The sequence below is a fragment of the Myotis lucifugus genome, unplaced genomic scaffold (assembly GCF_000147115.1).
Source record: "Myotis lucifugus unplaced genomic scaffold, Myoluc2.0 scaffold_31, whole genome shotgun sequence".
NCBI classification, from domain to species: domain Eukaryota; kingdom Metazoa; phylum Chordata; class Mammalia; order Chiroptera; family Vespertilionidae; genus Myotis; species Myotis lucifugus.
The window spans coordinates 111320-127072 of NW_005871079.1; the positions used below are offsets into that span (position 1 = coordinate 111320).

General features: G+C 42.3%; 1 protein-coding gene across 1 annotated transcript in view; it reads left to right on the top strand.

The window, feature by feature from the left end:
* Window positions 1–15753, top strand: part of FAM189A2 (family with sequence similarity 189 member A2) — a 64685-nt gene that overhangs the window by 32938 nt on the left and 15994 nt on the right. The window contains exons 4-7 of the mRNA XM_014454085.2: window positions 5693–5803; window positions 12277–12405; window positions 14094–14201; window positions 14330–14463. Coding sequence (XP_014309571.2) covers window positions 5693–5803; window positions 12277–12405; window positions 14094–14201; window positions 14330–14463 — 482 coding nt within the window. The remainder of the gene's footprint in view (window positions 1–5692; window positions 5804–12276; window positions 12406–14093; window positions 14202–14329; window positions 14464–15753) is intronic.

Sequence of the window (15753 nt, forward strand, 5' to 3'; positions counted from 1 at the left end):
TTCTCATTCAGATGTTTGTCTCCTGGTCACAGCCGCATTCCTGACAAGAACATGTTAATTTAGGGAAAGCTGTACTGGGGAATTGTAAAGCCAGACACATGCTAAGGACCTCCCCTTTTTTCTTACGGCCTGATTGCTTAGCTCATGAGAAAAGTCACTTTCCTAAGAAATGAGGGGCGATGAGCCGAAAGGGAGCCCTGGGAGTTGGGGGAGGTGCAAGAGATCGGGGCAAAGAGTCCTGGTAGGACCGAATTCCCATAGGAGATGGGAAAGTACCTGAAACCTATACATTTTCACCAGAATTAGTGACTCATCTCGAAACTGTTCTCCAACTGATGATCATTTGTGTCTTACTTTGGTGGAGAGGGGAAGAAGCCTTCTGCTCCCATTGAAAAAGCAATTGGAAATAAATGTTACTATATTTTAAACACTTTAATTTCAGGACAGGCACAACCTGAGTACATCTGACACTTAGCATCTTTGAGAGGAAAGAGAGACAGCTGGTTCTGTCCGCAGCAGTGGGCCTGTGTTTGGCTTGCTGGCAAGGAGAAGCAGTCTGAATGTTAGTGATATGCCTGCCAAGTTTCTGGGAGACGTTTCAGGGGTGTCACGGGAGTAAGTTCTCTTGGGATCTGAGGATTAAAGACACACAGACAAACCAAGTCAGTGCCTGTGTGAGCTCCCCAAACAGGTTCCGAGCGGCCAGAGTCTGGGCTTTTGAGCGACTGTGATTTATTATGTTTTGTTGGTTTCCATGGTGCCGGGGGGTCAATCAGAAACATTCATTTTGCTCAACTACTTCAGAAAAGTTTGAGTTTGGTGTCCTGTCCTCATTCCCCCCCTCCCCGCCCCCAGTGTCATTGTGTTGTGCTCAGATAACTTTGTTCAGGGTTCTACATCTTTGTATTAAAATACTTCCCCAAACCGAATTAAAATTTTAAATGTTAAGAGTCAAATGAGCAGTTATATGAACTGTCATGGGTTCTATGGAATTTGTCTTATCAGTGACTAATCAGTGGTTTGGAGCCTGGACTCTATGTCTCCAAGAACCTAGATGTTAAAATGCCAGCCAGGTCACATGGCGTTCTTGTTTTCAAGGGAAAATGTAACCTGAATTCTAAGCACGGGCTGCTTTGTACCCCCTCCACCCCCTCCTCCGCCCCCCCCCCACCCCCCGCAGCCCTTCCCATCTTCCTTCCTTAGGAAGTGGTGAGTTCCCACCAGAGCAAAGGTGGCGACCATTTTCATGCAAGCAGTGGTAGTGGATTCAGTGCTTGCCTTTCAGGGCCTGTCTGTGTATGTTCCAGAATGTTAGTAAGAACGCATGATACCCCCATGTAGTACTTACCATAAAGTATCCATTTTTCTGTCATTTGTTCACTGAGTGATTGTTGGATTCATTCATTCTTTCATTCATTCATTCATTCAGTATTATTTAAGACCACTTATGTTTTAGGGTCCTTGGTTCAAACTTTGTGCCCCACTGGAGAAAGTATATATTGTTTTACATTTGTTTTGAGTAGTATGAAAGACTGCATGTGGGGGGAGCGCGCAGAAGGCATAGTGATTAAATGAGTACCAGTGATATTTTCTTAGGAAATTACAAAAAAAATGAATGACATTGTGAAAGAAAATAATTCTGAGGCAGCATTTCTTTAATTTTTATTGAATTTATTGGGGTGACACTGGCTAACAAAATTATACAAGTTTCACGTGCACAGTCTACAACACATCACCTGTACATTGTATTGTGCTTTCACCGCCCCATGTCAAGTCTCAGCCCATCACCATTTATTCACCCTCTACCCTCCTCCACTTCCCTCCACCCCTGCCCCCTCCCGCAATCACCATACTGTTGTCCGGATAGCTCAGTTGGTTAGAGCATCATCCTGATACGCCAAGGTTTCAGGTTGGATCTCGGCACATTCAAGAAGCAACCAATGAATGCATGAATAAGTGTAACAAATCTCTCTCTCTCTCTCTTTCTCTCTCTCTCTCTCTCTCTCTCTCTCTCTCTCTCTCCCTCCCTCCCTCCCTCCCTCCCTCCCTCCCTTCCTCCCTCCCTCCCTCCCTCCCCCTCTCCCTCTCCTTTCCTTCCCTGTTCTCTCTATCTCTATCTCTATCTCTATCTCTATCTCTATCTCTACCTCTAACTCTATCTCTATCTCTCCCCTCTCCAATCAATTAAAAAGATGTGTCAAGAATAAAAATAAGTATTAGAGTTTTTAAAATTCAAAGTCTTTGAGTTTTTCCTCATGAGGAATTTGATGAGCTTTTGATATTTAAATAGAAACACACACACACACACACACACACACAAACACACACACACAAATTCACTAATCCCATTCATCTCCCAAAGGCCCCACCTCCTAATACCATCATCTTGGGGGTTAGGATTTCATCATATGAATTTGGGGGGATACAAACATTCAGGCCATAGCACAGAGTTTTATTCCATTTATGAATATACTATAATCTGTTCATCCATTCTATTCTTGGATCTTTGCATTGTTTCCAAGTTTTGGTTAGTATGAATCAATCCACTGCTGCAAACATTCTGTGCGTCTTCTTGTGGACATATACATTGATTTGCCTTGAGTATAGGGTGGTGTATGTTTAACTTCATTAGAAACTGCCAATAGTTTTCCACAGTGGTTGTATCATTTTCTAATTGCTTCTTAGGCTCTTGAACAGTCCTATTTTTAGGCTCACTTTCTTTTCCAGAAGTATATGCAGCTGTAAGAACATTTGGAGATTCTGAGGAGTAAATCCTGTTAAGTTCTGGCTTTTCTCATTGATATTGTATGATTCACTTTTCTCAGGACTGTTGAGTCAGTTTGCACTTGCTCATGGCTTTCTAGTTTCTAAAATGTTGTTGCTGTTTTCCCATTTGCTCTGTTTTTATGGATTTCTGCATTTAAAATTTTCCCTTTACTGCCATTTTAATGTGCTTTCAGGAATTAGTAGGACTAAATGCTTATGTTCAATGCATCATTTTAAAGCTATTTATTTTTTAACTACTCTATCTTCGTGTGATTACTGCAATAATTTATTAATTTAAATATGCATAGTTGAGTTTCAGTTGCATCTTGGACTTGGAGCACTAGGGAAATAAGCAAAATAAAAGTGCTGGGCAGTGGGAAAGGTCAACCTATTTAGAGAATGAAATCTTGTCTCATAAAAGACATTGAATAATACCAAGCAGTTACAGGCATAATTATTTAAGGCTATTATGTGATGGGGATTATGAGGGACTTTTAGCAGGTAGGAATAGGCAAATTGAAAATGTTGTTTCTTCTTGATAGCCTCAGGCTCCACAAATATTCTTTCCCCCCCCACAACCACAAATATTCTTTTATTGGGTCATTTAATTGAAATCTGGAATGAACAGAAGGCACAATTGCAAAAGGTCAGATTTGAGATGAATTCCAAATACTGACTTGAAGAACATAATACCTTTTGCATCAAGCTGCCTGATATATAAGTATCATAAAATACTTATGGTTCAAGTTATTGCTGGAAGTATTCCACTGTCAGTTTGTTCTCCTGTTGTTGGATATTTGAGTTCTTTTTATTTTTTGGTCTAATATGAATAAAGCTGCTGTTAATAGCTTCTGTAAGTCCTTTTGTGGGCAGTTGCATATTTTTCTCTGGGTCTATTTCTAGGAGTGGAATTGCAGGTCATATGGTAGGTATATATATTCAGAATTTTTAAAAATTAAAATTATATTTTAGAATAGTTTTAGATTTACAGAAATTTTGTAAAGATAGTACAGAGAGGTCCTATAACCTCATCCCAGTTTCCCCTATTATTTTTTAAATCTTTACTGTTGAGAGTATTACAGATGTTCCCCCCTTTTTCAGTTTTCCCTATTATTGACACAATTAATGAACTAAAGGTACATTAGTCACAATTAATGAACCAATATTGGTACGTCATTGTCAACTAAAATGTTTACTCTCCAGGTGTCCTTAGCTTATACCTAATGTCCTTTCTCTGTCCAGGATCCCACCCAGGACGCCTTGTTACATTTCGTTGTCATGTCTGCAACTGTTTCTTAGACTTTCCTTGATTTCGATGTTCTCCGCTGTTTTGAGGAGTCCTTGTCAGGCACTTTGTAGAACGTGCCTCAGTTGAGATTGTCTGCTGTTTTTCTCATGAACAGACTGAGGTTATTATGCAGGGCAGGAAGACTATAGAGGTAGAATGCCATTTTCATCATATCAGATGAAGGGTGCATACCATCAACAGGACGTATTAGTGATGTTAACCCTGGTCACCGGGTTGATATTGTGTTTGTCGCGTTTCTCCCCTTGAAAGTTACTTCCCCTTGATCCTTTTCAGCCCACATGTAGGGAGTTGAGTGTGGAGTATCCCCATAAATTATTTGGAATTCCTCTGCATGGGAGATTTATATTTAATTCTTAAGCAATTGAAAAACATTTTTCTAAAGCGGTGGTACATTTTATACCCGGACAGGCGATGTCTGAGTGTCCACGAGCTCCTCATTCTCACCGATACTTACTGTTGTCCGTCTTTTTTATTTTAACCATTCTTGTTGGTGTAAAGTGGTATCTCATTATAGTTTTAATTTGCATTCATGATCATTAATGATGTTGACACCTTTTCATGCTCTTATTGGCCAGTCCTGTATCTTCTTATGTCAAATACATGTTCCAGTCTTTTGCCCAGTTTTGTTTGTTTGTTTGTTTTAGCTAATGGTAAAGTGCCTGGGGCAGGGAGGGGGAAGGGGAGGGGAAGGGGAAGGCACGGGCAGGCATGCTCCAGGGAGGTAGAGCACCTGCCCAATTTTCCCTTTGGGTTGTCTGCTTTCTATTTTGAGCTGAGGAGTAATTTGTATATTCTGGAAAAGCTTCTTTGTTCAACATATGCATGATATATTTTCTTCCAGTCTGGGGCTTGCCTGTTGACTTTTTTAATGGAGTCATTTGATGAGCTGGACTTATGATTTTAATGATGAAGTTTGGGGTCTAGCATTGGGTGATGGATTCTCACCCATTTTACATCTGCTGCTGCTAAGCCTTAGTTATGAAGATTAGTGGTGTGCTTTCTTTTCAAAGCATCTGATGTTGCGGTAGATACTGCAGTGGTTACTGGTGCCGCTCTGTCTGACCACTGATTGGGTGAAGGGTTTGAGGGGCAACCGAAGGAAATTCCAATCTTATCAGGAGAGGCTCAGCCTGTCACACAGAACTGCAAAAGGGCTCATCTTTATTGTCACTTGTATACTACAATTTCTGGCCAGTAATGGCTCTGAGCGTCTTGATTTCCCTGGGTTCCATTTATATTCTAGAATGCTCCATTTGTCTACTTATCATTGATTCTGCAAACCTCAGGAAAAATAACGGCTCAAGGGGAAAATCACTATTGCTTATTGCACTGTACAGATAAAAGATAGAGGCAGAACTTCCTTATCTGACAAGTGCGTGGGGGGCGGGGGGATTGGGACATGGAATTGTTGAGAACATTTGAAAGGCACTGGCATTCCTGAGCACATTTTAAACATTCTAAAAAGTGGGGGGAAGTTTTTGAAACTAAAGCCATGGTTCTGACTTTAAAGAAAATGCTTCCTCTAGGAAGAGAATGTGAGTTTGTTTTCTTCAGATAAAACCCTCCCTGAACTTAGCTGTCATCTTTTTCTAACTACCTATGTTCTTGTCATTTCAGGTCAACCTCTTCGTGCTGCTCTCTGTGGTGTGTGTCCTCTTAAATCTGGCTGGGTTTATCCTGGGCTGCCAAGGGGCCCAGTTCGTGTCCAGCGTGCCCAGGTGTGATTTGGTAAGCAGTCCCGAAACGCCTGTGCACTGGGCTGACCCCGCCTGTCTGGCTCACACTGGGTGCCAGTGTGTAGCTGGCAACATGGCTGCACCAGGCAGCCTCCTAAAGTGAAACCCGAGGTTGGTAAAATTAGCTGTCTGCTAATTATTTTACTCAGGTTGTCAGTTATTCTGTTCTAGGCAGGGGCCAGCCAGCAGAACCCCAAACCCTATCGTTAGTTAACTGGTGGATTAGGTATCTACTGTCAGTATCTATCTGCTCTCATCTAAAGAGGAAAAATGGGTATTATCAGAATACAAGTCAGCAGGCCTTTACGTATCCACAACCTTTGGAGGCCAGGTGTGTTTCAGATTTCAGAGTTTTCCCAGTTTTTAGAAGATAAATGTGACGTGTAGACTATTTATTCTGTAGCGCCCCAGTGGAGTCTGGGACAGCGGCTGTACTAGAAACTTTTAAGGTTTCAGAATTGAGTATAAGAGTTTGTGGAACTATACCATCTCTGAATTTTTTTTCTAATTTTTAATTGTGGTAAAATACACATAACATAAAATTTACCATCCTAACCACTCAGTAGTGTCACGTACATTTACACTGTTGTTCCGCTAATCTCCAGACCTCTTTTCATCTTGCAAAACTGAAGCACTTTTCCCATGAAACAGTAACTCCCCATTCTTCTTGCCCCACCACTCCCAGCCCCTGGCAGTCACCATTCTACTTTCTATGAATTTAACTACTTCAGGTACCTCATAGGAGTGGAATCATACAGTATTTTTTGCTTGGCTTATTTCACTTAACACAGTAATCTTAAAGTTTATCCATATTGTACTTACTATGTGTCAGAATTGTCTTTCTTTTTAAGTGTGAATAATATTCCACTCTATGTGTATAACACGTTTTGGTTATCCACTCATTCATCGATGGATGACTTGGTTGCTTCCTCCTTTTGGCTATCGTGAATAATGTTGCTATGGAAAAAGGATGACAAATATCTCTATGAAACCCTGCCTTCAATTCTTCGGGGTATATACCCACAAGTGAAATTGCTCGTCATCTCTGAACTTTTCAAAAGGACTTTGTAGTAACAAATGTCTCCCTGTGATATGAAGCAAAGCAAATACAAGGGCTTTTTTAGAAGTTGTATTAAATCTCATCTATTTGGAACTTGGTTACCAGGCAGTCTCACCCTCTCATGCTTTTGAAACCAGCCAGATACAACCGCATCCTCCAAAGGCTGTGCTTAGTCCCTCGCAGGAAAATTCACGACCTTCCTAAACAGGAAAGCTCCTAGGGAACTACTGCAAGCCTGCTGCTCCTGCTGAACAGCCCTTTGGATTTTTGTCATGTGATTACTCAATAACCTTAAGTTATGGGGTCGCAGGCTCACAACCTTTTCTGATTTTGATGGCCCTCTGCGATTCACCCTCATCCTTCCTGTTCACTGCAGCCGCTCAGTCCCTATAGTTGAGCTGAGCCTATAGGTCATTACCCAGGCTCCTGCCCTACTTCCTGTTTCTAGCTATGCTGCCTCTCTCCCTCAAATTCCCTACCTCTTATTTCCCCGTTCATCCAAGTGTCATCAGTCTTCTAAAGCCTCATTCGAAGATTTTCTCCTTCAGGAAATAGTCCCTGGTCCCCCCACAAGATCATCTTCCAGAATATCCTAGTTGTACACTCGTAGGCATGTATTCTTTTCTTTTTGGGGATAAAGATATTCATACACGTGTCTTCTCTCTTTTTCCAGTGGGAATTTCCATGGTTTTCTATTTCCTTGGGAGTTTTCAGCAGCCTCCTAAACATTCCTTTAGATAGAGAGTTCCCAGAAAAAAAAATTTTGAACAAAGCTTAATTTTCTCATTACCAATCACACAGCAAATTAGAAGGGGAAAGCAGAGTAGATACAAGCTGGAACTGAAAAGTCATAATATATGGAAAGACAATTGGGTAAGATTGTAGCATCTGTTACATGCCAGACACCATGCTAGAGGCTGCAGCTAGAGGCTGCAGAGAGTAGAAAGAAAAGGCAGACATCGCTTCTGACCTGGAGTTTAATCAAGAGCAAGAGGAGTAGGATTCACATGCAAATGCTTGATCCGTGTTCACGGAGGGAATGAATAGACGCCCAACTGCAGAGCAGGGTAGATGTTCAGCCATCAGTGAGACACCGTTCTAGGGGATGCAAAAGAAGGGCTTGCACCCATGGGAAGATGGGGAGGGCCACCCGAATATAGACATTTGAGATGGACCTTGAACAATGAACCAGTAGAGGGAGTGGGTAGAAACCAGGTTGGGAGGACAGTGGTGAGAAGTCAGCCTTGTGGTTCCATCACTGGTAGCTCTGGAGAAAACAGAAGCTACACTGTAGGGGTTAAGAGTACAGATGGTTGACTTTTCTGAGAAGTTTTGTGGTTCTCGACCCTGGCCCATTAGAATAACCTGGGGGAACTTAAAAAAAAATACCCAAACTTGGATCCCACATCCAGAGATTCTCAGTTGCCCTGGAGTGGGAGTCTGGGCATGAGTATTTTTTAAAGCTTTTCAGTGTATGTTTAATTTGAGGCATTTTTCTCACCACAAAATCAACTCTGTGATTGTTTCAGATGATATAATTATAAAAAGTTGAACAAGCCATTAAAGTATAAGACAGAATGTAAAAAAAATATTTGAAATCTTACTATTCAGGGATGTTACAGTGAACTGCTTGATAACTTTATTTTGCCGTCATTCTATGCATAAAACACACAATTTTCCATCAGTGGAGACTTATAATTGTTTTTCATCAGTGAGGCTACTTGACAGATGAAGGCTTTGCGGGGAGGGAGGTGCTTTCCTTCCTCCTTCCCTCTCCACCCACACCCGCCACCCCAAGTCCATGGCAACAAGCCGGGAAGTTCCCTTTCATGTTCTCATGCCCATTGCATACATATGTATGGGGTGGGGTTATTCAAAATTTACTTTTCAAAAATGGGATATATTGTATCTACTCGCCTGCATATTGTTTTTCTCTCACTTAAAGATATAGGAGACGGAGAGAGGAGCAGGTTAGTTCACTGTTTTCTTGTCTGTGGTGGTCTGGCTTCGGCCACTAGGAGCAGTGCTGCCTGTCCCTGTGGGCTTTTCCTGAGTGGGGCAGGTTCCCAGGACAGCGGTTGTTCTGCTTGTCTTATATTTTGTTACACATACAACCATTTGATGACTTTATTCACTATTTTTTTTTAAATTGTACAATTTACAGACAGTGAAATGCACAGATCTTATGTGTGCAGTTCATTGGGTTTTGATCAGTGCATCATACTCATCTTAACAAACACGTTCGTGTATACACCCCGTCAGGATCCAGAACATTTCAGTGCCCTAGGAAGTCCTGTGGAGTCCCCTTCAGGCAGCCTCTACTCTCTCTTAGGCAACCATTGCTCCAGTGTCTTCCACAGATTAGTTTTGCCTGTTCTGGAACTTACTATAAATGGAGTCATACAATATGCGCCTTTTTGTGTCTGACTTATTTTGCTCAGTATGAAAAATTTTGAGATTTATCCTTTATTTTCCCAGAGCAGTATGTCACTGTATAAAAACACTACAACTTATTTTATCCACTCTCCCGTTGATGGACATTTGGGTTGTTTCCAGTTGGGAGCATTATGAACAAAGCTATTATAAATATTTTTGTCTAGTTATTTTTTTTTGTGGACCTGGTTTTATTTCTCTTGAGTAAATATATATATATATATATATACACAAACAGAGGTAGAACTGCTGGGTTATGAAATAAATGTATGTCTAACTTCATAAAAAACTTCCTAAATAAATATTTTTAATTTAAAATATATAGCAGTTCCTGTAATAAAGGGCTTCAGCTCCCATTTCTCCAGTGGCCCTCCTCCAGCAACAAGTATCTTTCATTTTTTGCCAGTCTCCTGGGACTGAAGTAGATCTCCTCCTTACTTTCGTTGGCAGTTCCTTAGTTGCTGAAGATGCATCGCCACTTTTTAGTCATCTTCCCAGAAGATGCTGATGTGCAGCGAGGGCTGAGAACCACAGTACTGGGTGATGGTGGGAGGAAGGAGTAGATCTAACAGCCAGTGTCAAGGTTGAAGGATGGATGTTGTTCACTGAGGCTTGGGGAGACTTGACCAGGTTTGTGTGCAGGTTAAAGAGATTGAGGAGAGGTTAGAGTACGTTTTTAGAAACCTTGGGCAGACATGGGATTAGGAGGGGAGGTGAAGGATCAGGACCAGGGAGAACACAGAATACAAAATGCACAGCTGTCTGGAATCATTTTCCACAGAGCCTTCGGGCTTCTTGTATCAGCTGGGCACAGTCATTGATGTTCATTATTATTTGCAGAACGATTAAACTTTCAAATAGTCTTGTTTAAAGGGATTAACCTTCACACATCTGGAAAAATTTACCATCCACACTGGCTCACCCCAAAGGTTTCTGTATATCTGAATGTCGGGCGTTGTGTGAATAATGCAGCCGTGTGCGTAGCCCACACAGGCCTGGTTTTTCTCTTAATGGAATGCCTTATATCAAGGATGGACTTGTGGGAAGGGAGTACTTGATAAAATGACACCTCGTCTTACCTGAGGGAGGCAGAATCCTTTGATAAGATCTTGAGAATTACAGAAGTACAAGAAATGGAAATTGCACTGTGTCATGTTGGAAAAAGTGAGCTTGGGTCCTGCTTGGGGAGGAAAGGGCCTTGTGGACATGGGCAGAGTGGAGACGCGCACAGAATGTATCATCTCTGTTGGCTGCTTGTTGGTTACTACTAAACAGTGCTGCCTGCACTGAAACAGGAAGCTCCCAGCTGGAGACTTCAAAGGAGGAAGACCATTGAGAGTAATATTTACCTGCAGAATGTAATTATGGGAGAGGGGCCAAGAGACAGCCAGCGATCCCCAAAGGAAAGGAAAGTTCCAACCCACCTAGACCCAGCCTAGAGAAATCCTGTCCAAAGAGCCACAGTGGTTTCCCCTTCGAAGGCAAGAATCTAGGATGCATCTTCAACAATGTGAGATGGAAGAATTCAAATACAGACAGCTTAGTGTGTGTGTGTAGGGGTCTGTGTGTGTGTGTGTGTGTGTGTGTGTGTGTGGTGGGGTGTGGACTCGGGTGTGAGGGCATTGCTGAGATAATCTCTGTAGACAAACCTGAAAAGGAAAGAAACCAAATGGGAATGAATGGACAGATGATGGAGTCCATCAAGGTAACTTTGGTTGTAATCCTTTGTATCACAGGCATTTACGTTAAAATCTGGGCATCAGTGTTTGATATAATAATGCATCCTTTCAATGTGGTTTAAGGACAAGGAATCCATGGAGTTCTGGAAGAGGCAAAGCTAATCTATGTAGAAAAAAAATCAAAACCTTGGTTGCCTTTAGAAGGGTGTGGGCAGGGATTGTTGGGGAAGGGGTGTACTCTCATGGTCATGTTCTCTATGTTGATAGGGTTTGGGTTACTCAGGTATATGCATTCCTCAAAATTCCTTGAATGGTATGCTTAACATTTGTGTATGCAAATTTTGTGTGTATATAAATTTGCAAAAAAAGAAAAACTATAACCAAACCAAAAAATGTTGTATAATCCAGTAGTTGAATTTTTCCTTTAGCTTCCTAGTCAAATTTTTCCTAATTTTCAAAACTACCATGAAATTTATTACTATGGCTAGAGGATAAAAATCTTAATTCAATAAGAAAATTTTTTTTTTCTGATCATTGAAGTTATCACTTCAAATAAATAAAATATTAAAGATGTGAACTAAGAGATCTCTTTAAGTACACATGGTTTAGGGCTACTGTTCACCAGAATGTACCATCTGCTTGTTATAGGCACACGGTAGACTGAGCTTCCTTGCTGTCTTGGAGTTCGGTGGGGACAAATTAGGTAAAGGGTTGAGTGTCATTGCCAAGAGGAAGATTTATGCTAGGGTTGCCAGATTTAGCAAATAAAAATACAGGACAGAACATTAATTAAATTGAAATTTAAAATAAACAGCTAATAGCTTATATTATAAACATGTCTCATGCAATATTTAGGACATACTTATACTAAAAAAATGGTCTATTATTTTTTTCAAATTTAACTGGGTGTCTTGCATTTTATCTGACAACCCTACTTTAAGTGCCAATGTGCAATTTATCTTGTGTTCTCCATTTCTCTGACACAGCAGTGATTAATCCTGAGATGGTAGATACTCTACCAACCTGGGTCTCTAAGTTAATTTGATGAGCAGAGTCCCCTGATGACCTAAATGGACATGTAGCATGTTGAAGAAATAACCTTGTTTGGTTAAGCCACTGGAAATTGGGGGCTGGTTGTTAGCACAGCACACCAGAGCCTGTCCTGACTGATACAGACTCTGCCTGACCCTAAACCCTGCCTTATCTCATTCTGGAGGATTGGTGCTCCATGGTGTCGCCTGTGTATTTTTTTTATTAATAACGAAATTATTATTCTGCCTTTTCCCCCTGAAGGTGGACTTAGGTGAAGGCAAGATTTGCTTCTGTTGTGAAGAATTTCAACCAGCCAAATGCACAGACAAAGAAAATGTCTTGAAACTCTTCCCGGTTCAGCCTTGTAGCGCGGTTCACCTTCTACTTAAGGTATTTTGAATGAATTCCATAGCCCAGCAATGAAAACACTATAGAGCCCCGAAAAAGCAAAGTTCCTTGTTACCTCCCTCAAATAGCTATGCTGCTGAAAGCTATGTGAACAACCCCTCATCGGTGACTCGGAGACAGAATTGAACACAGAAAGAGTCACATATTGTGTGTCTCTTACATTGTGTATGGACGGCTTCCTTTATGTTCAAGAATTATAAAATAGTAAAAAAAAATGTAAAGGAATGTGTGTGTGTGTATGTATGTATGTATATATATACACACACACATATACATTACATATGCATATACATATACACATATGATAAAGCTTTTAGCAAGCCCTTTAAATTGCTTGCCCATTTGCCATTGTTCTGATGCTCCTAGGTCGGTGTAAGTGAGTCTTGTGGGCTGTTGAGTGCTATCGTTCTGGGACACACACTTAGGAGAGATACTGGCCAGAAGACACAGGAGAAATTCAAGCACTTTACCTCTCGTTTCATAGGCAACAACTATAATAAGCAAAAGAGATTAAAACCAAATGATCCCAGTTGAAGACAAATACAAAATTAACCTTTATTAGGGAGTTGGATAAAAATGGTGTCCTGGCTGAAGGCCCGTCAGCCCAGGGAGTGACAAGATCAGTTGGTGAAGTGGGCGGTGCTAGCTTTTGGATAGTCTGCCTCTCATGGCTTTCTTTAGTTAGGCCTTTGTTTGGAGTTTATTTAGGGGGGAGGAGGAATCTCTGAGCAGAGGAAGAAGCTGCCAGCTCTCTGGATTATGCAGGATGTAAAAAACGGCTCCTTTCTTTGGCTTCTGGAGTTTTGGTAGCTGAGTCACCCCCAAACTTCCTGAGCCAGGACTTAGCTTAGGGAAAGCCCCACTAAGGAGCCAGGACTGTGGCAACAGAAACTTGGAATCGCCTTTGCTGCTATTCTGAGATGTGTGTTTAGAGGAGAGAAGCCCTGTTTACACTCGGGCGGCCTGCCCCCTCCCTTGTCCCAGTTGTGTGCCCTGGGCAGCTCTGCCAGTAGCTCCTGAAATAGAATCAGTGGCCACAGATGCAGCAGCAGGCTCTCCTGGCGCAAGGCTGTGGGAGGGGGAGGCTGGGAATTGATGTCACGGGAAACTCCAACTTCAGAAGAGAAACTCACTGCTTTCCTGGAGGGAATGTTTCCAGACGGTGTCCTGATGCTTGCAGAGAGAAATAGTGCAGCATCTGGCCTTTCTGGGACAAGAAGCTTCTAAGATAAGTTTTTAAACTAAGAAGTACACACCATTGCGTGAATCATCATAATTACCAGCATTAAAAAAATCCTCACCTGAGGATGTGTTTACTGATTTTAGAGAGAGAGGAAAAGAGAGAGAGAAAGAGAGAGAGAAACATCGATTGGTTTCCTCTGGACCCATCCCTACTGGGGATAAAACCCGCAACCTAGGTATGTGCCCTGACTGGGAAATCGGACCCAGAATGTTTTGGGTGTGCGATGCTCCAACCAACTGAGCCACCTGGCTGGGCATCACTAGCATTTTGGGGGGCCTTTACCATGTAATTCCTTTACATGTCTTTTCTCATGAGAATTATCTTACTGGGACAGGACAGTGTTATTAGTTACGTTTAAAAGTTTTTATATTGCATTCTGGTCACCTGCTTCAAAGTGCTCAGTGATGTCTCTGTTTCCTTGTCCCAGAAAGTCCTTTTTGCCCTGTGTGCCCTGAACGCCCTGACCACCACCGTCTGCTTGGTGGCCGCTGCCCTGCGCTACGTCCAGATCTTTGCCGCCAGGAGGTCCTGCAGCGTAAGTCCCCGCGAGGTGGCACCGCCACTGTGATTCTGCGGAACCGCCTGGGCCTTTTCTGTGCGGGTTGTTTTTCTCCCCGAGCCTCGGGGTGCAGGCGGCTGACTAATGCGGTGTTGTTTCATTAGGAAGAATCCCAGATTTCTGCCGAGGAAGTGGAAGAACAGGGACGCATCCCAGACCCCGACGACTTCGTGCCGCCGGTGCCGCCCCCTTCCTATTTCGCCACGTTCTACTCATGCACACCCCGGATGAACCGCAGGTGCCGTTTCTAAGCCCCCACCCCACCCGGTTCGCTGAGGGGTGCTCTTAGTTTTGAGGACTGGAGCCCTGGACTTTTCTCCTAAATCTGGGCAGATTGTGTTATTTGGGGGGATTTTAAAATTTCTCTCTCTCTCTCTCTCTCTCTCTCTCTCTCTCTCTCTCTCTTTCTCTTTGATAAACTGCATGAAACCAAAGAAAAGTCAGACCTTGACCTAAGGATATACTTTTTCAATTTCAATTAGCTTCCCAGGAAAACTGACACCCAGGGAGATAACAGCTGTAATTTGACATGATTGAGAGCTGCGTTGCCCTGGAAACGCGCTCAGTTAGGCCAAATTGATGTTCATTATAACACCATCAGCAGGCCCCCAAATCATGCAGTTCTTCCCAGCCATTAAAAAATGGTGAATTATTAATTACTTCTCTCTGGTCTAGAAAACATAGACACTAGGCTTACTATCGTTTTCAAATTCTAGCTCCAAATTTGATTGTTTCTTTTTTATTTTATTTTATTTTATATATATATATTTTTAAATCCTCACCCGAGAATATTTTTCCATTGATTTTTAGAGAGAGTGGAAGAGAGAGGGAAAGATAGAGAGAAATATCAATGTGAGAGAAACACACTGGTTGCCTCTTGCACGCAACCCAACCAGGGCCCGGGTCGGGGAGGAGCCTGCAACCCAGGTATGTGCCCTTGACCTGGGAAACTTCGGTCCACAGACTGACCCTCTGTCCACTGAGCCAAACCAGCTAGGGCTGATTATCTGTTTCTTAACTCTCAGGAATTGTTATTTGAAGAATGAAATGTTGCAAACCTTCCTCTGATTGTTACCAAGCGCTAGAATTGTAACTCTCTAAGAAATGACTTTATTCGTTCAACAAATATTTATCCCTTCTCTGCTGCTTACTAACTAATCACTGTGCTGGGGTATTGAGATTCAGAATGAGTGAGACCCACCCCCTCTGCATGTGGAGGAGCTCACAGCCCAGGCCCTGCGGAGTGAGTGTGGTTAGGACCCAGGAAGTAGTGCTCAGAGGAGAGGACTTACGTGCACCGAGGAGGACCCTGCCCTGGGTGGGCCGCAGGGAGCTTGGAGGAAGTGTCAGCCGGTCAGTGTTGGCGTCCTGGACAAGGTGATCTTAAACTGAACTTAGAGGATAAACAAAACTATACTTAAGCTTCCAAAGAGAATCTCTGAATTCTACAGAAAGACGAGTGTCTTTAGCTTGATATTCAGACCCCTCTAACAGTTTTTAATTTTTAATCTCTGAGGTACAGGTGGAA